Below are 27,925 nucleotides of genomic sequence, written 5' to 3'. Positions count from 1 at the left end.
TTTTTAATTTAAAACAATCACTTTATTAAAAATAGCAAATTTCACAAATATTCATTCAACATTTTGTTGTCACTGGCCACTGGAAAACACACCAGGTGTGTGTACTGATTGTCTAATGTAAACTGAAGCTGGGCTGCCACAAAAAGCCTGTGTATCATCAACTTATCAACAGTGGAATAAGTTTGATGAGCTCAGGAAGGATAAATCCTTCAGCCCCATCAACAACATTTAGCACAGTGCATTTCAAGTATAAACCCGTAAGGCAACAATATTAAGCATAGCAGCAAAAGCTCTGTATCACATTTCCTGATTAAGCCTTCAACAAGGCCTAGACCTCCAGTTAGGTGAATTATGGCATGTCAAGTTTACTAAAAGCAGCATGTGAAAGCAATCACTGTATTTGCACTTTAATTACTTTAATTCCTTATTGTGGAAGATGATTCTGCTACTGGATTCAGCTGGAAAAGTAAATGGTGCTGCTTTTCTTCAAACCACGAGACAGCAACTGAATTTTATTTTAGCTGGTGGAAGTATTTGGAACATCTTGTGCATCTGCCAAATGGAGTTTTTGTCTGAAGTCATCAGTTAAGAACATTTTCATTCTCTAATGAGTACTTCTTTTACATTTCTGGAAATTACATTCAAGAGCTAAGAGACAGAGGTATTAGAAAAAGAAATATGTTTAAAGAGAAAGTGCCTATGCTGTTATTGAGAAACTTGGATGTGGTAAGACGGTCTTTAAATGTAGTGAAGTATTTTACTATGTCTAGAATTTGAAGACTTAAAGTCACTGATTCAAGACTGTGTTCCTGGTTCTAACAGAGTACAAAATGACTTTAATGCAGCAAGAATCATCTTCATGGTAAATATGAAAATATGAAAACTTACTGGATTAACAAAATTCACTTGAGAAGACAACACCACTTTATGATCCTTGGGAAGAATTTCTTTTTGAAAGTCCAAAAGAATAAAATAGAAGAAAATCATCATAGTTCTAAAACCTTTCCTATAATCCTCTGACGTATTCTTCAAGAAGACTGGAAATAGGATAGAATTCCTGCAAAGTTTATTCCCTATCCTTCTAATCACTGACTTTCATTTTCCTCTTTCACCTATATGATCCACTTACCACCTGTTTTTCAAGACCCAGTTCAAACAATGGTCTAGATATCCCGTGGACAACTAAATGCTAGCAATACATGTGTAGCAGATGTTTGCAAAAAATGTACAGACATGAGCTCTGCTGTCAAAGATATTGTCGTTCGGTTGGAAGGTTGAAATTTAACACATATAAGATGAAACGAGGCAGAATGCTAGTCTGAGGTACAAACAAAATGCTTTATGAATGTGGTCAGCTTGAGTGTTATTTGATAAGGAGAAAGGGTAGGCCAGAGTAACTCTAGGTAGAAAGTACAACCTGAACAAAGGCATTAAGGTGAGCATAAATTTGAGCATCCAGAGAACCAACTTGATGGGAATGAAAAATAATGAAAAACATAACAGGACGAATATGTTGTGATCAAATTATTGAGAGCCTTTAAAAAGTCTGACACAGTGAAAAACTTGTAAGAAACAGGAATGGCAAGATAAAAGTGATGTTTTAGGAAGAATAACTTAGTGGCAATGTCTAAAGTCTACAGCAGTACTGTCCAGCAGAAATATAATGAAAGCAACAGATATAGTTTTAAAATATACTTATTTATACTAATAATTATAAAATTATCATTTCACAAGTAATCTTTATAAAAACATTAATACTTGACATTCTTCTTTTCAGGCTAAATCTTTGAAAGTCGGTGTGCACATTACACTTATAGCATATTTCAGTCCATCTGGACACAATCATGTGCTCAGTGGTAACCTGGCTGGCGGCTGTCATATTGAACAGTGCAACTCTAGGGTTTCCAGAGAACAGAAATTTGAAATATTATAGAATCAGGTGATGAGGGTAGAGAATGAAATATAAAACAGAACTGATAATGCCTGACAACTAACTGTAATTAAGAGAGAGCAAGTAATTTCATGTCCCTGTCCAGTTAAATGGCAGACAGTGCCATGACTGATTAGCAATATCTGCTATAGTAATAGAAAGGATTTTTAAATAATCTTGAACATTAAAAAAATAGGGGCACTGATGACAGGGCTATGTTTGACCACTTATCATCATTCTTAGCAGGCAGAGACTTTTCTACTTGTTCTGTCAGGGACTGTAGCCTTTTCTTAGGCTCTCTAAATAACTAATAAAAATTATTCAATCCTATCTATTGCTCAGCAGATAATAAACTGCTCTTTCTTCTGTATGTAGATCCCAGAAAACACTGCTCACAGATATCCAGGGATATATTTCAATTACCTAAAATCTTTGGGAAGATATTTTAATTATTTTTTTCATAATATATATGGGGGAAAGAAATATATAAAAATTATTTTCTTCCCTCTTCTTCTCTCTTTTCCAAAGCCCAATACCCTGTAGATTAGAAACTAGTTTTTCTATGTGATGTCCAAATCCCAATACTTTTTTTTCAAATGTGTCCTAAGTTCAGCTTAACAACTGGAACATAATATAAAGGATAAAAAGAACACTGCATTGCACCCACCTTCCCCTATTTAATGCCCCCAAATAGTTGAATGCACCTCATTCTGGTGCTCCTAAAAGTCGTAACAATGAAACATCATTTCACACCTCACTTTGAGAACCATCTCTAATGGGTGACCCATACTTAAGACTAACCAACTTCTGTCTCCCCCATTCAGCTCGGCCTCATATTCAAAAGCAGAGACATTACTTTGCCAACAAAGGTTCGTCTAGTCAAGGCTATGGTTTTTCCTGTGGTCATGTACGGATGTGAGAGTTGGACTGTGAAGAAGGCTGAGCACCGAAGAATTGATGCTTTTGAACTGTGGTGTTGGAGAAGACTCTTGAGAGTCCCTTGGACTGCAAGGAGATCCAACCAGTCCATTCTGAAGGAGATCAGCCCTGGGATTTCTTTGGAAGGAGTGATGCTAAAGCTGAAACTCCAGTACTTTGGCCACCTCATGCGAAGAGTTGACTCATTGGAAAAGACTCTGAAGCTGGGAGGGATTGGGGGCAAGAGGAGAAGGGGACGACAGAGGATGAGATGGCTGGATGGCATCACTGACTCGATGGACATGAGTCTGAGTGAACTCCGGGAGTTGCTGATGGACAGGGAGGCCTGGTGTGCTGCGATTCATGGGGTTGCAAAGAGTCGGACATGACTGAGCGACTGATCTGATCTGATCTGAAGGGGTGACCAGTCACTTTAAGGTAGAAGTAGTATGCATTCTGCCAATGAGACCCACTGGTTTGGAGTCTTTAACTGTAGTTGTCTCTCTCTGGTTTTGTCATTCATGAGTTGGACTCAGGGTTACCCAAATGTCCAAGTGTACATGCTCAGGAAGGCACTCAGATGTCCAAGACGATCTGCTTATTTAACTTATATGCAGAGTACATCATGTGAAATACCAGGCTGCATGAATCACAAGCTGCAATCAAGACTTCTGGGAGAAATATCAACAACCTCAGATATGTAGATGATACCATTCCAATGGCAGAAAGCAAAGAGGAACTAAAGAACCTCTTGATGAGGGTGAAAGAGGAGAGTGAAAAAGGTGGCTTGAAACTCAACATCCAAAAAACTAAGATCATGGCATCTGGTCCCTTCACTTCATGGAAAACAGATGGGGAAAAAAGTAGAAAGAGTGATAGATTTTACCTTCTTGGGCTGCAAAATCACTGAGGACAGTGACTGCAGCCATGAAATTAAAAGGAAGGAAGGACAGCTATGACAAACCTTAGACAGTATATTAAAAAGCAGAGCCATCATTCTGCCTACCAAGGTCCGTATAGTCAAAGCTATGGTTTTCCTAGTAGCCATGTACAGATGTGAGAGTTGGACCATAAGGAAGGATGAGCACTGAAGAATTCATGCTTTTGAATTGTGGTGCTGGAGAAGACTCTTGAGAGTTCCTTGGACAGCAAGGAGATCAAACCAGTTAATCCTAAAGGAAATCAATCCTGAATATTAATTGGAAGGACTGATGCTGAAGCTGAAGCTCCAATACTTTGGCCACCTGATTTGAAGAGTCAACTCATTAAAAAGACCCTGATGCTGGGAAAGATTGAAGACAGGAGGAGAAGGGGACAACAGAAGATAAGAATATTGGACTGCATCACTGATTCAATGGACTTGAGTTTGAGCAAACTCTGAGAGATAGCGAAGGACAAGGAAGCCTGGCATGCTGCAGTCCATGGGATCACAAAGAGTCTGACATGACTTAGTGACTGAACAAAAACAACTGATTATAGAGAGGAAAATTAGGAGGGGAAAGTGTGATTACAGAGAGAACATTTATTAATGATGAGGAAACTAAGGTTGCCAGGCTTTGCTCAAGGTTACGGCTGCTTATCAAGATCTGAAACCAAGCAATCCAAAGCCCATGTTCTTGTACTCTACCACCATGCCTTGTTTAAATGTGGAGGTTGAAATGAGGAAGTTGGTGAGACAAATAAGTCTAAACATTTAACAAAAACTCAGATAAGAGGATAGAAATTATGTGTCATAAGCATATAAGAAAGAATATAAAGCATAGAATATGAAGCTTAAAACAAATATAAAAGGAACTTCCCTGGTGGTCCAGTGGCTAAAACTCCACACTTCCAACACAGGGACCTGGGTTGAATCCCCGGTCAGGAAACTAGATCCCACATGTTGCAACTAAGACCCAGTGCGGCCAAATAAATAAATAAATAAAAACATTTTTATAAAAAGAATATAAAAAAAGAACTAGGAACTATCCCTTGAGAAATGCCTCCTAATTAACTCATATCTTACCGCCGTATTAAAGTCTTTCTTTACAATGATATCTCACATCCATATCTCCCTACAGTTTATGTGGCTTCTTAAAAGTGTATTTTCTTCATCTGTAAAATGAAGGGTAGAACCACCTACTTTCATGGGGAGGACCAAATGAGATAATGCATGTGAAATGCTTCATATAATACTTGGCGAATAATAGGTATTCAATAAAGGTTAGATATTAGTTACTACTACTGGATTTATATATATATCTTCCTATTTCTTCATTGTTGTTATTGTACAATTTAGCAGTTAGAAATAGTATATTTTATAGCAATAATAGCAAAATATTTTTAAAATATATAGCCAATACATATAGTTTGGAAATTTTCATATACACATCATTACATGTAGCAATTATCTCAAATTACAGAGGACACTCTAAGATGTTAAACAATCTACCAAAATTTACATTAGCAAAATGTGGAATAAAATTTTGAAAATCAAATCTCTTGACTCTATAACCAGTATCCTTACCAATATCTCATTATTTGGTTCAAAGTGATGCCTTACTTCTAAAATTATTCTATATAGACGGGATCATTTTTTTTTTATTCTTACATACCTCATATTGTGCCTATCACTACATTCAAAAATACATTTTAAAAAGTTCTTGAAATTAATGCTCTAAATTGGAATGTCAAAACATGAATATTTTACATGTGCCTGGGTGATTTCCTCTAAGTTAACCCCATAATACACCTTTTTTAATGCATCTAATTCTAACATTAAATTTAGTGTAGTCTATTATGTCCACTATCCAACTTCCATTTACCTTAAGAATCTAAGATTCAAAATAATGTATATGGCAACTAGGCTAATTCTTAATTCTTTTGATTAAAATATTTAAAATTTTGTTTTAAAATTCCAGAAACAACACAAAGTAAGGCACAAATGATAGAAAAACAAATTTTAAGCATACAAAACAATTAGGAAATTTCATTTAGAAACCAAAAGGAAAAAGAGATGGCCCCAGTAAATAATAGTAGGTTTCTTCACTTGATTAGTACTATTCACCAAAAATTACAATCTGTAAACTTTTCACTGCTGATACTAAGCAAAGGATACATGGAAGAATTCAATTCTTCTAGCTGTAAACACAAAGCAACAAATTTAATTTTCATTTTTATAACATAAATATCATAAGAAGATAACTGTTAATCAGATATTAAAGAAATTATTTCTATTTAAACTTTCTTTAAATAAAAAAGCAAAATATTAAAGAACTTTCCAAAACTTTTTAGACCGAGAAAGTCACTTAAAATAATAATAAAGTAGCTTTAGCATTTATGAAATAAGAATATGAGAAAAGAGTTAAAACCATATGATAAACAAAGAAGCTTTATAAGTATTCTTAAAACCATTCTTAACTATAATCATCTCTGATAGGTTTTAAAAGAAAAAAGTTGCCATTTTAATGATCAAAATCTTTAAAAACTTTATGGATTACAAAAAGATTTCACATGATACTCAGCTTTTAGTAGCAAGTAGAATTAACCATCCCTATTTTGCAGAGAGAAAAATCCGAGTTACAAAAACATTAAATTGCCTAAAGTTATACAGTTCTATGCAGACCCTGGACTAAATTACAATAAACACCAAATGTATATGCAACTACCACCTGAGTAATTAATGCGAAATGTATTAATCATGCCAGGATCTTTTGAGATATTTTTATATCTTAAGATCCTTTATATATGTACAGAAGCAAATATTTTTACTTTTAGATTTGCCAGCATCTCAGAAAATATGCTTAGATGTAAATATAATTTCCTTTGAATAAATTTTTTTTAAAAAACACTATACTTTACACTAAGTGAAAGAATCCAGACATATATAGTCACATATTTTATGATTTCCATTTATATGAAATGTGCGGAGTAGGCAAATCTATAGAGACAGAAGATAAACTGGTGGTTGCTGTGGGACGGGGAGAGGGGAGAATGGAGAGGTATAGGCTTTCTTTCTGGAGTGATGAAAATGTTCTGAAATTAGATGTGGTGATATCTGTACAACTTTGTGAGTATACTAAAAATCACTGAACTTATACTTTAAAATGATTAAAATGGTGAATTTTATCTCAATACAAATTTTGACTATAAAAAGAATTAAAAAAAAAGAGGATGGTACTCACATCAGACAGAAGCCTCTCCAGATTAGAGTCACTGGCTGCTTTTCTCTTGTCCTCGGGAAGTTCCTCTAACTCCCCATAGAGCTCCAAGTTCAAGCGAGCTAATTTCTCCTGCATTCCCCGAACATGTTCCATCTGTTCAATGGAACATTCATTTCCTGGGGGAACATTCCAGAACATTAATAAAGATTAGGATAGGTTAAACTAACTGTCTTGAGGAAAAACTTCTAAAGTCTAGGTACATAAAATAAATCAGTTTTCTTTCTTTTGTAAATTACATTGTAATGACTGCATATTTTCTGCGTAAAATTATAAATCAAATCCCTGATCAAGAAAACAACAACAGTCTAAAACATGATCAGGCATTAAAAAATTATATAGAAAAAAATTTTTTAAATATAAGAATGCTTTTAGCTAAAATATTTTTTTTAAATAGTAATATCATATATAGGAGTGTTAATACCATCTATTCATGTCCTAGTTGACAAATGCCATTAGAATTAAGTAACCCAGCATTTTATAATAATCTGAGTGAAATTAACAGTCTTATAAGAACTTCAGCCATGAAATTCTTGAAAATCAGGACTCGTGAGCAAGAAATAAGTTTAGGCTTCAAAGAAAAATAATCCAGTCTTTCCAAATTGAAAACACTAAATCTAAAATATTTTAATTGACAAAGAATGTCCCTATTGTTTGTTACACTTTCAAGAGACTTAATCCATCAACAGCAATCCTACTTTAACATTTCAACTAATCAACCCTTGTTAAAAAAAATCTTTTCTCCTGAAATTTTAAAAGGCAAATTATATCCCATGACAAATGAAATCTAGGATGATTGCATTTTATGCCTCTGGACTTTTCTAATTAAAAAAACCTGACACTTTAAAAAAAGGAATGACAAATACATGCAGAAAATATGATGCAAACATCTTGAGAAGGAAAAGAGTGGACAGAAACACTGTGGATCACCGAATGCTTGGAGTTTGCCAGAGTGGAAGTCGTTTAACAGGCTGAGCAGGCCCCTCTCCATTTCTTGGACGTCGGAGACGTCGGTAAGGAAGGAGTGCTGGATCGGGGCTGCCTGGGCGCCTCTCCCTTCTCCACCCGGAGGTCTGGCCTTTTCCTTCGTCACTCTGTTAAAAGGAGGCAATGAAAAAATCAACTGCATGTGATTATCTTTAAAAAGAGATCATTCTATTTTTTCAGGTTGTTCTAGATTCAGCAAAATTAGTGAGTTAAATGGATTTTTCCATAAAAACAAGACATAAGGATAAAAACAATACTAAATAAAACCAGTCATTTCAAGGCAGAAACCAGAAGAACAGGATGTGAAAATCTCAAACAAATGTAAACTAGAACTACTAAGGTATATAAAAAGTTTGAGTAATAGATCTTCATGCTCAGCCGCTCAGTCGTGTCTGACTCTTTGCAACCCATGGACTGTAGCCTGCCAGGCTCTTCCGTCCTTGGAATTCTCCAGGGAAGAATACTGGAGTGGGCTGCCAGAAATTCTTTTCCTCCAGTATGCTAATTCTTTAGATATGCAAATAAATAAATAACTGAAAAGAGAATCAGTAAGTCTTCTTACTAGCCTAAGTTTCATATTTCATTTCTCAGGAAACATTCTGCTTTCTCATCTAAACCTTATCCCAGTTGTTCCCCGAACTATGGGTTGTCCAGTAGTAGTTATGGGGCCCCCACTCTGTAGCTGACTTGGTGCCAGATACTGAGTACATGAACATGCACAGGACATCAGTTATTGTACTGAAGCGTGCCCAGTCTAAGGAGAAAGACAGACATAAATTCACAATCATGATGTTATGGAGTGCTAAAGTCTGTTATCATCCTTGACTCCTCCAGCTTCCTATGGTTCCCATGTGCAGGAAGTCCTGTTGATTATATCCATAAAGCTCTCTATAAGCTCTCTGGTTCTTTCCTTTTCCACTGCTACTGTTCTTTATTTGAATGAGTCCAACAGCTTCCCAACTGGTCTCCCTGCCTCTGTGTATTGTCTGAGTCCCGCTTCCTTGCCCACAGAGCAGTCAAGTCAATTTTTAAAAAGTAAAATCAGATCATATAATTGACATAATTCAAACCCTTCAGTAGTCCAATAACCTTCAGGAATCCTATTCTCTCTTGTTCTATCAATGCTCCAGACATTCTGAATCTCTCTTGCTTCCTAGAAATCCATTCTCTCATCTCCTTTCAGCTAATCCTTTGCCTACATTAGCATCCTTCCCTGCCTCGCCACTGCCATTTTTGCCAGGCTACTTCCCACACATCCTTTAAATGTGATTTCCTCAGGAAGGCCCTTTCAGAACCCTTAGTAGAGATTGATTCTTATTATACATGTCTAGCATATCCCAGGCTCCCAAGTGATGGCGCTACACACATTGAGATATGGGAACAGAGAGAAAAAACAGTTCATTCAGCCTAGGGACAGCAGAAGAGACTTCCTAAAGGTGGTATGTGAATGAAGGCTCAAAGACTAACTGGGAACAGGGGTTACTTTTATAACCCCAACACATACTACAGATCCTGAAGTACACATATACTGAGTACTCAATTAGTTTCTGCATAATGTTGTGTGGAGACATCTTCCCCACAACTGTACTCACTACAGTTTGGGTCAGATGAGTAGGGTGGGCTGTGGGTGTAGGGGGAAGGTGGCAAGACAAACGAATTCTCTTGAAATCAATTTAGAACACATGGGCTGTTGACAGTAGGTCAGTAACAGTTCTTCACAAAGCAAGATTTGTAATTTTATATGTATATGATATTAGATTGCTACTCTAGTGCTGTCTAAGACCTGTACCATCCCTATTACCTGTGAGCTTACTAGAATTGCTTATCTGAAGCCCCATCCCAGACTAACTGATTCAGAAACGACATTTTAAAATGATCCCCAGGAGATTCATACCCACATTAAAATCTGAGATAAACTACTACAGAATATAAGGTCTTGGTGTAGCAAATTGTTTTTTTTCCAAACTGGAAGCTTTATCCAAATAACTGTCAGTTCATCATTTAACAATCCTCTCAAAAAAGAAAATATAAATCTGTCCCTTCCTACTTCAAGTTTTTTGATCATGTCATGCTGTTTCACTTTATTTTAAAATAATTCAATTAAAAAGTACCCACTGAAATTATACTTTGTGCCAATCCCACTCTAAATACTGTCTGGCACATAAGCCCCAGGCCTCAGGAAGCCTACATTCTAGAATGGCGTATAGGAATAAAAGTACCAGGTAGAAAATGACAATGAGCTACAAATAAACTGATGCAAAAATTTGGAAAAAGGAGTAATCTCCTTGCAAATCTCTTGGCCCTCTTTTTCCACCAACCATAACCATATTCAAAATCTGACTCCAAATTAAACTCCTCCAGGAGGAAAACTCCTTTCCAGTTGGACAATGTACTTAAAAGAAGCCCTTGTAACTCCTGTTGTTTTTCATTTAGTCCTTATTGGAATGTTCTTCTCTAAGTGTCTCTGGTTATGCCTCTTTGGCTTCCTCAAAAGAGTGTGAGATCACCACCGAGACAGCCCTCTTGTCTTCTGTGTAAATCTAGCGGCTACCAAGTGTCACAGCGTTACTTCCTCAACTGACTCTCATGATGAACTTGCAACTGGAACTTTATTTAATCATAACTATCTAAAGGATGGAGGTTACAAAGTGCTTTTTCTCTAAAGATATTATCTTGCTTTCCAAATATCTAACACTACAAAATACATATATGCAGCAGTGATACATAACACATTCAAACTTGTCCCCTGTTGCCTTTCAAGTTTTAAGACAAACGATGTTCACCAAACGTTAATAGTGATTACTTCCAGGTGGTGGAATTTTAGTGTTCTTCTGTTCTTTGAATTTTTCCTGTGTTTAAATATTTACAATAAATACAAATCATTTCTATTAAAACAATGAATTCATTATTTAAAAAAAAAAACCTAAAGCACAAATATTCAGTTTAAAAAACCACCACCACATACCTCTTTTCCATTTCTGGCTAGCTCATCAACTTTGTCTACAAGTTCTCTTGCTCTGTATATTTTAATATGAGACAAAGAGCCTTAAAGCCAATCATTCATTCTGCATTTTTTAATCTCTGTACACTGTAACCTTCATAAAATTTTTTCTAAATCACATATAGTATGTGCCTCAAAAGTCAAACCAAGATAAAAAATATGTTATAAGACTGAGTGGATTTAGTATTTCCTTTAATAGCATTTTGCTATAATAATGTAAAAGAGAAGAATTCACCTTTTTAACTTTGGTCGCTGTGAAGTTGACTGGGATGCAGGATTTGAAAACCCCGTGCTTTTACTAACTGGAATGGCATTTTTTTTGGTATTAACAACCTGAGTAGAGTGGGCACTAAAGGACTTAGGACTTCTCCTCTTCACTTTGCGCTCCTCCATTGTTTTAAGTTCCTTATTGCACCCAGGCCAGCTTCTTATGACCTAAGGAAATACAGCAGATTTATACACATATGCTATAAGATGCCAAAATGAAAGGGGTTCAAAGACCCACTTTATGGGCTGAAAGATGATCAAGAACTTCAGAGGTCATTAAAGAAAGTTAGAACAAAGATCCTTGAGCTTAATTTACTGTACTAAATACACAGAAGCCCTAACCAAAACTGCCTGTTAGACAAGAAATTTTGTTCATCATTTTACTAATTCATCCCATAAATATTTACTCTCTTCCACATGTCAGACACTATGTTGGGCATTGGTGAGACAGTTCTGAGCAACACAAAGTCCTTGCCCTCAAAAAACCTGTATCGTTATAGAAAGGGTATGACACCTAAACACCAAACAAATCATTCAGCCTGACTCAAGCCTTAAGTGGTCTTTAGGTTTCCCTTCTAAAATGTATTCTTTGAAAAAAGAACTAGATTTAAACAGATGTATAACTGACATCAGTTCAGTTCAGTCGCTCAGTCGTGTCCAACTCTTTGCGACCCCATGAATCGCAGCACGCCAGGCCTCTCTGTCCATCACCAACTCCTGGAGTTCACTTAAACTCATGTCCATCGAGTCAGTGATGCCATCCAGCCATCTCATCCTCTGTAGTCCCCTTCTCCTCCTGCCCCCAATCCCTCCCAGCTGACATAGGTACCTGCATTTTAACTAGCAACCAGAAACCTTATTTCAACTACCACATAGAAATTGAATTTCTCCCAAGAGATAATACTGATTCTGGTTCCTTGACAGAAACTGTTCTGTAAAGTTAAACTTGTTCCATGACTATTTTGAATTTACTTTTTCTACTTCCAAGGAAACATGAAATTTTATTATATACATTTAGTTTTGCCAATATAAAAAAAGTTCAGTTCAGTTGCTCAGTTGTGTCCAACTCTTTGTGACCCCATGGACTGCAGAACACCAGGCTTCCCTGTCCATCACCAACTCCCAGAGCTTGCTCAAACTCATGTACATCGAGTCAGTGATGCCATCCAACCATCTCATCCTGTCATCCCCTTCTCCTCCTGCCTTCAATCCTTCCCAGCATCAGCGTCTTTTCAAATGAGTCAGTCCTTTGCATCAGGTGGCCAAGGTTTCAACTTCAGCATCAGTTTTTCCAATGAATATTCAGGACTGATTTCCTTTAGGATTGACTGGTTTGATCTTCTTGCAGTCCAAGGGACTCTCAAGGGTCTTCTCCAACACCACAGTTCAAAAGCATCAATTCTTTGGCACTCAGCTTTCTTTATAGTCCAACTCTCACATCCATTCATGACTACTGGAAAAACCATAGGTCAATTTGACTAGACAGACCTTTGTTGGCAAAGTAAAGTCTCTGCTTTTTCATATGCTGTCTAGGTTGATCATTGGAGAAGGCAATGGCACCCCACTCCAGTACTCTTGCCTGGACAATCCCATGGATGGAGGAACCTGGTAGGCTGCAGTCTATGGGGTCACTAAGAGTAGGACACGACTGAGCGACTTCACTTTCACTTTTCACTTTCATTCATTGGAGAAGGAAATGGCAACCCACTCCAGTGTTCTTGCCTGGAGAATCCCAGGGTCGGGGGAGCCTGGTGGGCTGCCATCTCTGGGGTTGCACAGAGTCAGACATGACTGAAGCGACTTAGCAGCAGCAGGAGCAGGTTGATCATAGCTTTTCTTCCAAGGAGCAAGCGTCTTTTAATTTCGTGGCTGTCACTGTTTTCATTGTTTCACCATCTATTTGCCATGAAATGATGGGACCGGATGCCATGATCTTAGTTTTTTGAATGTTGAGTTTTAAGCCAACTTTTGCACTCTCCTCTTTCACTTTCATCAAGAGGCTCTTCAGTTTTTCTTTGCTTTCTGCCATAAGGGTGGTGTCATCTGCATATCTGAGGTTACTGATATTTCTCCCGGCAATCTTGATTCCAACTTGTGCTTCATCCAGCCTGGCATTTCACACGATGTACTCTGCACGTAAGTTAAATAAGCAGGGTGACAATATACAGCCTTGACGCACTCCTTTCCCAATTTGGAACCAGTTTGTTCCATGTCCAGTTCTAACTGTTGCTTCTTGACCTGCATACAGATTTCTCAGGAGGCAGGTCATAGGTTGTCTGATATTACCATCTCTTTAAGAATTTTCCACAGTTTGTTGTGATCCACATAGTTAAAGGCTTTGGCATAGTCAATAAAGCAGAAGTAGATGTTTTTCTGGAATTCTCTTGCCTTTTCAATGATCCAGTGGATGCTGGTAATTTGATCTTTGGTTCCTCTGCCTTTTCTAAATCCAGCTTGAACATCTGAAAGTTCATGGTTCACGTACTTCCAAGAAAGGCAATCCCAAAGAAAGGCAATGACAAAGAATTTTCATTTTAAAAGTTACACTATGAAATTACAGTTGGTTTTTCCAGAGAGAATATATATGAAAGAAAAAGTTGCTCAGTCGTGTCTAACTCTTTGTGACCCCATGGACTCATGTAATTCTCTAGGCCAGAATTGCGGAGTGGGTAGCCTTTCCCTTCCCTTCTCCAGGGGATATTCCCAATCCAGTGATCGAACCCAGGTCTCCCACACTGCAGGCGGATTATTTACCAGCTGGGCCACAAAGGAATTTACCCAGTACTATCCCTTAATTTTATGTATTAACCAGCTTTATTTTCTTAACAGCCACCTATCTAAAAACATCCTTCTACATTTCCTTTTTACTTATGCATAAATTCAACTCTTCCTAATTATACTGTTTCATGTATCATAAGATGAGAAATTTATATGATTACTTGTCTCATCAGATGGCAAAAAGCCTCAGCAGCATTAGGTCTTGACTGTGCTGTGCTGAATTTAATCATTCTATGACCATTCAATGGAGAAGGAAATGGCAACCCACTCCAGTATTCTTGCTTGGAAAATCCCATGGAGAGAGGAGCCTGGTGGGCTATGGTCTATGGGGTCACAAAAGAGTCTTCTGACACCATTTAGCAACTAAACAACAATGACCATTCAAAAAGACTCAAATACATTGATATCACTCCTAAAGTAATTGCTTTTGAATTTTAATGAAAACAACTTGTATGTGTGTGTGCTACTAGCACTGTTATTAAACTACTGAACTCAGTTTATTCGGCTGACTCTAGACAATCATAACTGGAGCTAAACTGCCAAAGAACCAAAGGCTGTAAAGGAAAGGCTGTACTGCCCAGTCTGTCAGTGCAGAGAACAAACTGCTTAAATCTTGGTTAACACTTTTTCCTTTAAGAAGCATTCTCAGTAACAGAACAGACCTTCTGGGGTTGGTTCGGCATGCAACACAAATTAAATTATAACAATTAAAAAATAACAACACAGAAGATGGGATATCAGTTCTTCAGAGGCAAGGATCTTACACATTTATGCTACACATAAACACGCTGGTTTTTTAATTTAATGATGCTTATATACAGTTGGTGATACAAGAAGGAAAAAAAAAAAAAAAGAAAACTAGGAAGTAAAGCAACGCAAATAAACCAAGAGTGGTCTAAACTAAGATGTTCTGAGGGCAAAGGGCTCGAAAATTACCCGTGTTGGGAAGTAACATCACTACTACAGGAACACCGAAATTCCTCCTGTATATCAAGCAGCAAGGAACCTTTCAGAAAAGACCTTCACAAAATACAGCTCGTAGTCTTTTGAAAGCCAGGAACTCACAGCCTCCAAGAAAGACCACTAAGAGTCTCTTTAGACTTCACCTCATTTCCCTTGCCCAGGAGTTGGTGATGGACAGGGAGGCCTGGCGTGCTGCAATTCATGGGGTCGCGAAGAGTCGGACACGACTGAGCGACTGAACTGAACTGAACTGAATCAGCCGTCACGGAGACCCTTCACCGCCCAGAATACAGAAGTGGCCAGAGAGAGTGATGGGAGGGGCCTAGAAGGGACAGTGCGGAGGTGTCTTTGTTTCCACTTCGTACCTGAGGAGAAAGGGGATCGTGGTTCTCTTCACCCTGCAAAGACCCCGGGGCCTCTGAAGCCACCGCCGCAGCCGCCGATTCTACCGCTGCAGCTCGAGCCGGGGTCACATCCCGGACCCTGCACCTCCACAGTGCTCTTTGTTTACGGAAGTGATGTAGGAGGCAGAGCCTCCGTGCCCTGGGCGGGCGCCCCGCCTCTTCCTGTACCACCTGTGTGGCTCCCTTCTACGGCCCTGGCATCACATTGCTTCCCTTATCCTGTCTTCAACTGTAAGTTCGACAAGCATGGAAAGGAAGACACATATATGGGCTTTTATTTTGGGCTCAATGGCCCAGAAGCGGGGAGGATAAGGAAGGTAGGTGTGAAGGCAAGAACCGGAAATATACCTTTTCCGGAAGCTGCCCCGCCTCCTCCGTGAGTGTAATCTCCCACGCACTACAATTCCCAGCAAGCTGTTCGAACGAGCTTAGAGGCGGAACCATAGTGTCGCCATAGCAACTCTTCTGGACTGTTTCTGAAACATCACCAGGATAAAGCAAAGTAAATCAGTTTTGGTTGGAAGGCAGCGGGAAAAACCATGATTCTGTTTAGCGACCCTGATACTGAGCCCTTAAATGAAATTCTATTACTGGTACTATAAATAGCTACTGTTAGTCATTTGACACGTTAACTGTAAACCTCACTAAAGTCTATAAGGTAGGTGTTAGAATCTGCGTTTTGAAATGAAGAATATGACACTGAAAAAGGCTGATAAATCCACGTCTTTCTTTCGCCAAGGCTGTTCGTCTCTACACATACTGCCTCTGGAGAAGGAATTGAGAACTGGGAGAGATCGAACTCTCCTAAGTGAGGGGCGAATCCGTGTTTCATTCCCTAGTCTGGATAGCCTTCTCCGTGGGTGGGGATGGGGATGGGGAGATTTTAGATTCATAAACTGTTAGACTGAAGAGACGAGAGAGCAGCACGTACTTCTCCAGCACTGCTAGTGACAAAACTGTATCTGGCGGCATATGCATGCCAGATATGCAAAGCAAAGATAAACGCAGTTATCCTGGTTTTACATGAATACTATTATATTTTGTATATTGATCTACAACTTGACTTGTCACCCAATTGTATGTTTTTGAGATCTTTTTACATGAATATAGATGGCTAGACTTCATTTGTCTTAATTGTACTGTATTCTATCAAATAGGCTTGCTCCAAATTATTTGAGAATTCCCATAATGATGGGAATTTTTCCCATTTTTTGCTGTTACAAGCAATGCTGTAGAGTGTGATCTTCTCAATATCTGTTCTCAATATCTCAGCTTATCTCTGAATTGTCTTATCTGTATGAGCAGAGCTTATAAACGGGTTTAATTTTGAGCTATGTCAACCCATCTATTTGTCATCCCAATAATAAATGGGAAGATCTGACCACACTAGATCTGCACTGTAGCCTGGCAACAGTAGTAGTCAAGAGCAGCTGACTCTTTAGATAAGTTCAGATGGTCTCTATTTTTCTCTAAGACCCATGCATTTAGTACCCATCTAAGCCCTGTGGCATTTGTATTTGCAACCCCAGATATAACATAAGGGCGCAAGAAGGTATTCTTTCAAATTACATAGTTCCATGTTCAAAGTTCTGTATTTAATATCTATTTTGGCTGGACACTTGTAAAAAATCAGGGGACATCCATGAACAAGATGGACAAGAGCCCTAGAGTCAGAAATCCTATATCCTTGATAGAGGAGACGACAATAAATTAGGCAAATAAGACAGTTTCATTTAGTGATAAGTGCTCTGAAATAACAGCTTAAGGTCATAGTTATTGTAAAGGTTGGGGTACTAAAGGTGGAGTGCTGGGGAAGCCCTCCTTAAAAGGCAACTTTGGTGGGGGAGATTGAGATATGAATGAAGCACAGGAGCCAGCCAGTGGGATGAGCATTCTTTGACAAAACATGAAAAGGCAAAACGATAGGATACTGAAAGAGAAACTCCCCAGGTCAGTAGGTGCCCAATATGCTACTGGAGATCAGTGGAGAAATAACTCCAGAAAGAATGAAGGGATGGAGCCAAAGCAAAAAGAATATCCAGCTGTGGATGTGACTGGTGATAGAAACAAGGTCCGATGCTGTAAAGAGCATTATTGCATAGGAACCTGGAATGTCAGGTCCATGAATCAAGGCAAATTGGAAGTGGTCAAACAAGAGATGGCAAGAGTGTCGACATTCTAGGAATCAGCGAACTGAAATGGACTGGAATGGGTGAATTTAACTCAGATGACCATTATATCTACTACTGCGGGCAGAAATCCCTGAGAAGAAATGGAGTGGCCATCATGGTCAATAAAAGAGTCCATAATACAGTACTTGGATGCAATCTCAAAAACGACAGAATGATCTGTTTGTTTTCAAGGCAAACCATTCAATATCACAGTAATCCAAGTCTATGCCCCAACCAGTAACGCTGAAGAAGCTGAAGATGAACGGTTCTATGAAGACCTACAAGACCTTCTAGAACTAAAACACAAAAAAGATGTCCTTTTCATTATAGGGGACTGGAATGCAAAAGTAGGAAGTCAAGAAACACCTGGAGTAACAGGCAAATTTGGCCTTGGAATACGGAATGAAGCAGGGCAAAGACTAATAGAGTTTTGCCAAGAAAATGCACTGGTCATAACAAACACCCTTTTCCAACAACACAAGAGAAGACTCTATACATGGACATCACCAGATGGTCAACACTGAAATCAGATTGATTATATTCTTTGCAGCCAAAGATGGAGAAGCTCTATACAGTCAGCAAAAACAAGACCAGGAGCTGACTGTGGCTCAGACCATGAACTCCTTATTGCCAAATTCAGACTTAAATTGAAGAAAGTGGGGAAAACCACTATACCATTCAGGTATGACCTAAATCAAATCCCTTATGATTATACAGTGGAAGTGAGAAATAGATTTAAGGGCCTAGATCTGATAGATAGAGTGCCTGATGAACTATGGATGGAGGTTCATGACATTGTACAGGAGACAGGGATCAAGACCATTCCCATAGAGAAGAAATGCAAAAAAGCAAAATGGCTGTCTGGGGAGGCCTTACAAATAGCTGTGAAAAGAAGAGAAGCGAAAAGCAAAGGAGAAAAGGAAAGATATACCCATCTGAATGCAGAGTTCCAAAGAATAGCAAGAGGGGATAAGAAAGCCTTTTTCAGAGATCAATGCAAAGAAATAGAGGAAAACAACAGAATGGGAAAGACTAGAGATCTCTGCAAGAAAATTAGAGATACCAAGGGTACATTTCATGCAAAGATGAGCTCGATAAAGGACAGAAATTGTATAGACCTAACAGAAACAGAAGATATTAAGAAGAGGTGGCAAGAATACACAGAAGAACTGTACAAAAAAGAGCTTCACGATCCAGATAATCACGATGGTGTGATCACTCACCTAGAGCCAGACATCCTGGAATGTGAAGTCAAGTGGGCCTTAGAAAGCATCACTATGTACAAAGCTAGTGGAGGTGATGGAATTCCAGTTGAGCTATTTCAAATACTGAAGATGATGCTGCAAAAGTGCTGCACTCAATAGGCCAGCAAATTTGGAACACTCAGCAGTGGCCACAGGACTGGAAAAGGTCAGTTTTCATTCCAATCCCAAAGAAAGGCAATGCCAAAGAATGCTCAAACTACCACAGGATTGCACTCATCTCACACGCTAGTAAAGTAATGCTCAAAATTCTGCAAGCCAGGCTTCAGCAATACGTGAACTGTGAAATTCCTGATGTTCTAGCTGGTTTTAGAAAAGGCAGAGGAACCACAGATCAAATTGCCAACATCCGCTGGATCATAGAAAAAGCAAGAGAGTTCCAGAAAAACATCTATTTCTTCTTTATTGACTATGCCAAAGCCTTTGACTGTGTGGATCACAATAAACTGTGGAAGATTCTGAAAGAGATAGGAATACCAGACCACCTGATCTGCCTCTTGAGAAATCTGTATGCAGGTCAGGAAGCAACAGTTAGAACTGGACATGAAACAACAGACTGGTTCCAAATAGGAAAAGGAGTTCGTCAAGGCTGTATATTGTCACCCTGTTTATTTAACTTATATGCAGAGTACATCATGAGAAACGCTGGACTGGAAGAAACACAAGCTGGAATCAAGATTGCCGGGAGAAATATCAATAACCTCAGATATGTAGATGACACCACCCTTATGGCAGAAAGTGAAGAGGAACTCAAAACCCTCTTGATGAAAGTGAAAGAGGAGAGTGAAAAAGTTGGCTTAAAGCTCAACACTCAGAAAATGAAGATCATGGCATCCGGTCCCACCACTTCATAGGAAATAGATGGGGAAACAGTGGAAACAGTGTCAGACTTTATTTTTCTGGGCTCCAAAATCACTGCAGATGGTGACTGCAGCCATGAAATTAAAAGACGCTTACTCCTTGGAAGGAAAGTTATGACCAACCTAGATAGCATATTCAAAAGCAGAGACGTTACTTTGCCCACAAAGGTTTGTCTAGTCAAGGCTATGGTTTTTCCTGTGGTCATGTATGGATATGAGAGCTGGACTGTGAAGAAGGCTGAGCGCTGAAGAATTGATGCTTTTGAACCTCGTGTTGGAGAAGACTCTTGAGAGTCCCTTGGACTGCAAGGAGATCCAACCAGTCCATTTTGAAGGAGATCAGCCCTGGGATTTCTTTGGAAGGAATGATGCTAAAGCTGAAACTCCAGTACTTTGGCCACCTCATGCGAAGAGTTGACTCATTGGAAAAGACTCTGATGCTGGGAGGCATTGGGGGCAGGAGGAGAAGGGGATGACAGAGGATGAGATGGCTGGATGGCATCACTGACTCAATGGATTGAGTCTGAGTGAACTCCGGGAGTTGGTGATGGACAGGGAGGCCTGGCGTGCTGCAATTCATGGGGTCGCAAAGAGTCAGACACGACTGAGCGACTGATCTGATCTGATACTAAAACCACATGTCTTTAGGTACAAATGAGCTTGGCACATTTGAGGAGGCCAGTAGTCAGTGTGCCTGGATTGTATTGACTTAGGGACAGAGTGACATGAGATAGAGTCCTAGATGTACAATTTTGAGTGTGATTTCTTTTATTTGAAATATAGAGGCTTGAAAGAAATCTTGTTCTTTTAGACTTACTCGATTTTCCTTTATACTTCAGAAATCTCTGCTTTGGATTGTTAAATGCACACCCTGTATAAATTACTCTAATCAGATACTTTCTTCCTAAAGAGAGCAGATATTTCCAGAATAGGAGCTGTGATCAACAAGACCAATCCCCTCACCTGCCACTAATGTACTCTATAGCATATTTTCAAAAATACTTTTTCTTATGAAAATTTTGAACATATACTAAGGAAGACAGATAGTATAATGAATCCCCATGCAACCAACATCTAGCTGTTGATTCATGGCCAATCTTGTTTTATTTATATTCCTCGCATGACATTCTCTTCCCCCAGTAATACACTGAAGCAAATCCCAGACATGACTGAATCTCTAATATTTCAGTATGATCTTTTAAAAACTTTATCACAATATCACCATTATTCCCCAAACACCAATAATTACTTAATATTATCAAATATGTAGTCAGTGTTCAAATTTCCAATAGCATCATGTGTCATATTTTTTCCACATTTTATTGACTCAGGAATATTTTTCTGTAAGGTCATGGGCAATGAGTGGGTTTGGAAGCCACTGTTGTGCGTCTTTGTTGAGCTGCAGTCAGGCATCGTTTTTCCCCTTGAGATTACATTCCAAAGGAAAAGGTATCTCAATCCAAATCAAATGGCTGCTCTACCTAGAAAATAGTCGCCGCTTTATTGTCCCTTGTGGTTCTTTTAGGAAAGAGATTTTTTAACTTAGAAACCTATCTGTGATTTTTCTAAGGGTTCCTCCGTCTCCTTTCCCTCCCATGCCAGAATGCCCAGGCCAAGATAGATCAGTCTTAATGCTTCTTTGCATGCCTGGCTCAGGAAACAGCAAGTAAAAAAGCCTTAAAGCAGAAATGAGCTTGCCATATTCATGGAACTGAAAGAATGCCAGTGGGGGTGTTCTGGACTTCAGTCTACTCTAAGATGTACATCTTAAGCGTTAGTGTAGGTTCCCAAAGTAAACAGAGAGATCCTTTAAATTGTATTTTACTGCTAGCTACTTTTGTAAAACAACAAGAGGGTAAACAACAGACATGAAAAGTTACAGACTTAGACATTTACAAAGTCCTCACATATATGGCCTTTGCTTAATCTGTCTCCCTCAGTAGGCTTTATGTTCCTTAAGGACAGATATTGTTTTTTAGTTTATTTTTGTATCTTAAACACTTTGCCTTGTGCATTACATAGAACATGACATAAGGCAGGTACTCAAATGTATGTGTTACAAACAAATGAAGCTCACTGATTTTATTTCTGAAGGTAAGGTCATTCAAATAATCCTTCTTTAAACCCCAAAGTCCATAGATCTAGGCCCAGTCATAATACCAGTCAGATGGCATCTCTAATGCCCAAGCAATTGCTCATTTTCCAGCTGGGCAGTTTGTGTTTGGGTACCGAAGTCTTCATACCAAGGGATCTAATGAAGGAGCTAATTCTGACACTTTGGGAAGTTGTTGTCTGCCTGAGTGATTATTTTAAAAACCTAATATTTGGGATAGTTTCTTCCTGTGATTCTACAAAACTAAGGTTTTAATCCAGTTTCATATTCACATGTCCTTTTTAAGGGCAGGAGCAGTTAACAGGATTAGTGAGTGGTCATTTGCAAGATATGAGAACAATGCATCCTTCCAGTATCCTTTCTCCAAGTCTTGTCATAGGAGCACTCAGGCTTTAGAAGAAGCGCTGTATTATAGACTCAACCAGAAAGCAAAGGATACAATGGACCAGGTAATTAGCTATACTGTATTACAATCATTCCATCAGTTTTCTCTCTTGTTGCTGAACTTTAGTTGAGATTCAGTAGTATTGTCATGAAGCAAGATTAGGGTTAAGGTTAGAGAAAGTGGAAGCAATGACAGATTTTATTTTCTTGGGCTCCAAAATCACAGGGTATTAAAAAGCAGAAACATCACTTGGCCGACAAAGGTTCGTATAGTCAAAGCTGTGGCTTTTCTAGTAGTCATGTACAGATGTGAGAGTTGGATCATAAAGAAAGCTGAGCCAAAGAATAGATGCTTTTGAATTGTGGTGCTGGAGAAGATTGAGAGTCTCTTGGACTGCAAGAAGATCAATCCAGTCAATCCTAAAAGAAATCAACCCTGAATATTCACTGGAAGGACTGATGCTGAAGCTCCAGTACTTCGGCCACCTGCAAAGAGCCGACTCATTGGAAAAGACCCTGATGCTGAGAAAGATTGAAGGCAAAAGGAGAAGGGGGTGGCAGAGGATGAGATGGTTAGATAGCATTACCAACTCAGTGAACATAAATTTGAGCAAACTCCAGGAAAATAGTGGAGGACAGGGGTGTGGAGTGCTACAGTCCATGGGGTCACAGAGTCAGACACAATTTAGCAACTGAACAACAACAAACCACAAGATTGCTAAGAAATACCTGCAGGGGTGGATGAAGGAGGGAAAAGAGGGAGGAAGGGAGGGTGGGGCAGGGGAAGGTAGTAAAGCAACAAGGAAATTTTAAAATGTTACCTGAGGCCTAAACTGTTATCATTCTCTTTTAAGGAGTTGCTGTAATTCCTGCTAATGGGGGAAATAAACATTTATATAGGGGCAAAAAATAAAGGTTGAGACTCTAGGTAGGTGGCCCATATGTGTCATAATACAATAATGAGTGTTGGATATGCACAGGTGGACATGACGCTGAGTTTGGGAATATGAAGTTGAGAAAGTTGAACCATTCTGTATAATAAATTGGAGAAAGTTTTTCACTGTGGTAGAGGATGGGGATGGAGAAGTGTTGCAAATGGACAGCAAAAAAAAAAAAAAAAAGGTGGGAAGAAGAGACAAAATGATGGGAAGAAGGACTTTAAAAAGAGCAAGGAAGTCTATTCAATTTATCATTGTTAGTGTGGCTCTAATTACATACACACATACATCCCCCCATGCTTCTAGATGTCAAAATAGGGCTTCCCTGGTGGTCTAGTGGTTGAGTCTGCCCTGAAAAGCAATGAGAAGCTTGTGCACCACAACAAAGAGTAGCCCCTGCTCGCTGCGACTACATAAAGCCCACATGCAGTAATGAAGACCCAGCATAGCCAAAAATAAAATAAAATCTTTTAAAAAGACATCAAAATGAATCCCAGACAAGCTCAAAGCTTTGGGTAAATTAATCATTATGAAAACCAAGGGGAAAGCATTGTATTCTACATCTTCAGGAGGTTTGATGGAGAACAGGGGCAGCATGTATAGAACACTCCAGTTCACTCGCTCAGTCGTGTCCGACTTTTTGCGACCCCATGAATCGCAGCACGCCAGGCCTCCCTGTCCATCACCAACTCCCGGAGTTCACTCAGACTCAATCCATCAAGTCAGTGATGCCATCCAGCCATCTCATCCTCTGTCATCCCCTTCTCCTCCTGCCCCCAATCCCTCCCAGCATCAGAGTCTTTTCCAATGAGTCAACTCTTCACATGAGGTGGCCAAAGTACTGGAGTTTCAGCATCATTCCTTCCAAGAACACCCAGGGCTGATCTACTTTAGAATGAACTGGTTGGATCTCCTTGCAGTCCAAGGGACTCTCAAGAGTCTTCTCCAACACCACTGTTCAAAAGCATCAATTCTTCAGCGCTCAGCTTTCTTCACAGTCCAATTCTCACATCCATACATAACCACTGGAAAAACCATAGCCTTGACTAGACGGACCTTTGTTGGCAAAGTAATGTCTCTGCTTTTGAATATGCTATCTAGGTTGGTCATAATTTTCCTTCCAAGGAGTAAGCGTCTTTTAATTTCATGGCTGCAGTCACCATCTGCAGTGATTTTGGAGCCCCAGAAAATAAAGTCTGACACTGTTTCCACTGTTTCCCCATCTATTTGCCATGAAGTGATGGGACCAGATGCCATGATCTTAGTTTTCTGAATGTTGCGCTTTAAGCCAACTTTTTTGCTCTCCTCTTTCACTTTCACCAAGAGGCTTTTGAGTTCCTCTTCACTTTCTGCCATAAGGGTGCTGTCATCTGTATATCTGAGGTTATTGATATTTCTCCCAGCAATCTTGATTCCAGCTTGTGCTTCTTCCAGCCCAGTATTTCTCATGATGTACTCTGCATATAAGTTAAATAAGCAGGGTGACAATATACAGCCTTGATGTACTCCTTTTCCTATTTGGAACCAATCTGTTGTTTCATGTCCAGTTCTAACTGTTGCTTCCTGACCTGCATACAGATTTCTCAAGAGGTGGTCTGATATTCCCTTCTCTTGAAGAATTTTCCACAGTTTGTGGTGATCCACACAGTCAAAGGCTTTGGCATAGTCAATAAAGCAGAAATAGATGTTTTTCTGGAACTCTCTTGCTTTTTCCATGATCCAGAGGATGTTGGCAATTTGATCTCTGGTTCCTCTGCCTTTTCTAAAACCAGCTGGAACATCTGGAAGTTCACGGTTCACGTATTGCTGAAGCCTGGCTTGCAGAATTTTGAGCATTACTTTACTAGTGTGTGAGATGAGTGCAATCGTGCGGTAGTTTGAGCATTCTTTGGCATTGCCTTTCTTTGGGATTGAAATGAAAACTGACCTTTTCCAGTCCTGTGGCCACTGCTGAGTGTTCCAAATTTGCTGGCCTATTGAGTGCAGCACTTTCACAGCATCATCTTCAGGATTTGAAATAGCTCAACTGGAATTCCATCACCTCCACTAGCTTTGTTTGTAGTGATGCTTTCTAAGGCCCACTTGACTTCACATTCCAGGATGTCTGGCTCTAGATCAGTGATCACACCATCGTGATCATCTGTATCGTGAAGCTCTTTTTTGTACAGTTCTTCTGTGTATTCTTGCCACCTCTTCTTAATATCTTCTGTTTCTGTTAGGTCCATACCATTTCTGTCCTTTATCGAGCCCATCTTTGCATGAAATGTCCCCTTGGTATCTCTAATTTTCTTGCAGAGATCTCTAGTCTTTCCCATTCTGTTGTTTTCCTCTATGCATTGATCTCTGAAAAAGGCTTTCTTATCCCCTCTTGCTATTCTTTGGAACTCTGCATTCAGATGGGTATATCTTTCCTTTTCTCCTTTGCTTTTTGCTTCTCTTTTCACAGCTATTTGTAAGGCCTCCTCAGACAGCCCTTTTTCTTTTTTATATTTCTTTTCCATGGGGATGGTCTTGATTCCTGTCTCCTGTACAATGTCACAAACCTCCATCCATAGTTCATCAGGCACTCTATCTATCAGATCTAGTCCCTTAAATCTGTTTCTCACTTCCACTGTATAATCATAAGGGATTAGATTTAGGTCATACCTGAATGGTCTAGTGGTTTTCCCCACTTTCTTCAATGTAAGTCTGAATTTGGCAATAAGGAGTTCATGATCTGAGCCACAGTCAGCTCCCAGTCTTATTTTTGCTGACTGTATAGAGCTTTTCCATCTTTGGCTGCAAAGAATATAATCAATCTGATTTTGGTGTTGACCATCTGGTGATGACCATGTGTAGAGTCTTCTCTTGTGTTGTTGGAAGAGAGTGTTTGTTATGACCAGTGTGTTCTCTTGGCAAAACTCTATTAGCCTTTGCCCTGCTTCATTCTGCACTCCAAATTTGCCTGTTACTCCAGGTGTTTCTTGACTTCCTACTTTTGCATTCCAGTCCCTATAATGAAAAGGACATTTTTGGGAGGTGTTAGGTCTAAAAGGCCTTGTAGGTCTTCGTAGAACCATTCAACTTCAGCTTCTTCAGCGTTACTGGTTGGGGCATAGGCTTGGATTACCGTGATGTTGAATGGTTTGAGGACACTAAAGCAGTCCATAAACTGAACTATGTCAGTTGAAGCAGGAGCTATGAGTCCGAGGTGAACAAGAACACTGCAAGCCACAGTTTCCCCTACAATCTTAGAAAGACACGAGTTTTCCACCATCTGAAGATTGGAGGTTTATGTTAATTTCATTTTAACCTTAAAGGGCAAGAATACCTCGGATGACACCAGGTAATCCCCTGCTCTCTCCCATTAGTTTGTTACATGCCTGAAGGAAGAAGCTAGGTCTTATACAACTATGTATTCCCAAAGTCTAGCATAGTGTCTGTCATACAGTAGAAACCTAGAAAGTGTTCAATAATGAATGAATAAATGTGAGAAAATTAGACTTATATAATGGCAAGTAGCAGAATGGTATTATTAATCAAGTGTCACCATAACTCAGATAACTAATGAACTAGAAATCACTCTGATTCTTAGACATACCTACCTCTGGCCTCCAGGTGGCGGTATTATCTCATGTTAAATTGTGAATTGCATTTAACTTTTAAGAGAAAAAAACAAATCAGTTAGGTAGCTTATTTCTGTAATTGTACTGAGCCAAAATTAGAATTAAAATATACTAACATGAGATTATAGATTTCTTCTCCAGTTTCAACACAAATGAGGATTACTGGTAGTTCTCTAATTCAAGCAGTTTCCAAAATCCTGAAGATATATTCAAATTAGTATACTTTGCATACAAAACACATGTATTTCTTTAAAGTTGGAAATGTGTTGGAGAGGGCAGTTATATGTCTGGAAATAATTCATCTTCCAACAAATAAGGTGACCAGATTAAATACAGGATGGTCAGTTAAACTTGAATTTTAGATAAAGAATACTTTATTCATATAAGTATATCCCATGCAATATTGGGGACTGAAAGGGTATTTCTTTATCTGAAAATTATATCTAACTGGTCGTCCTATATTTTGCTTTACTAAATCTGACAATCTTACCAACAGATATTTTGTTGTTGTCGTTCATTCCAAAATAAACAGAACTCCCCAGGTCCGCAGGGTGCTGCAGCGTTTCCTTATTTGGAGGGATAAAAAGGAAGTAGCTTGGTCGGGCGGGCTTCCTCACTTTAAGTCTAACTTCACCACTCTTTGTACTACCCATGCAGATCTGAGTTCCTCAGCTGGGTGACTTATCTGCAGGAAATTGACCCCTCAAGCAAGTACAGATGGTAGAAACTGAAGTGGTGATTTTATACAAACACCGTTTTTTTTTTTTTTTTAATAGCACATGTGATTCTGTTTCCAACAGCCAAACCGTGAATAAGTGAGATTGTAGATCCTGTGACCTCTAATACTTTTCAGAGGTACCAGATTTACAGCAGCTCTGGCAACAGAAATAGGTAAATTACTTATGAAATAAATCCTGTTTCAAAAAAAAGTAAAGACTGTTCTGGTAAATTCAATCATATGTTACAGTTTTATGTATATTTGCATTTTCAATATGAGCATTCCCTATCTTCTAGATAAAATGTGCTTTAAAATGTCATTTATTAAAAGTTCTGAATTTAAGCTTTCCATAGAAACAATAATATGAGTGGTAGATCTTCAGTTTACCTAGTAAAAGTGTATTTAATTATGTAACAGAAAAAAATTA

At 38.9% G+C, this 27,925-nt stretch overlaps 1 protein-coding gene across 1 annotated transcript; it reads right to left on the bottom strand.

Annotated features, from left to right (window-relative positions):
- On the bottom strand, positions 1–15,891 carry CCDC28A (coiled-coil domain containing 28A). The gene is made up of 7 exons (XM_055591441.1): positions 15,796–15,891; positions 15,409–15,633; positions 11,271–11,470; positions 7,978–8,141; positions 7,012–7,166; positions 5,946–5,968; positions 1–572 (listed from the first exon to the last, which is right to left on the bottom strand). The coding sequence occupies exons 1-7, from the start codon at positions 15,889–15,891 to the stop codon at positions 518–520; spliced, it is 918 nt and encodes a 305-aa protein (XP_055447416.1). The 3' UTR covers positions 1–517.
- Positions 15,892–27,925: the final 12,034 nt, after the last annotated feature.

This window comes from Bubalus kerabau, chromosome 9 (genome assembly GCF_029407905.1).
Source record: "Bubalus kerabau isolate K-KA32 ecotype Philippines breed swamp buffalo chromosome 9, PCC_UOA_SB_1v2, whole genome shotgun sequence".
Classification (NCBI taxonomy): domain Eukaryota; kingdom Metazoa; phylum Chordata; class Mammalia; order Artiodactyla; family Bovidae; genus Bubalus; species Bubalus kerabau.
This window is presented reverse-complemented; position numbering and strand designations above follow the sequence as displayed.

Coding starts and splice junctions, on each gene's coding strand:
- CCDC28A (XM_055591441.1), bottom strand. CDS start 15,891: ATGGTTCCGCCTCTAAGCTCGTTCGAACAGCTTGCTGGGAATTGTAGT. Junction 15,634..15,795: donor CGGGGCAGCTTCCGGAAAAG/GTATATTTCCGG, acceptor CCAGGGCCGTAG/AAGGGAGCCACACAGGTGGT. Junction 573..5,945: donor GAAGAATTGAATTCTTCCAT/GTATCCTTTGCT, acceptor TGATGACTTCAG/ACAAAAACTCCATTTGGCAG.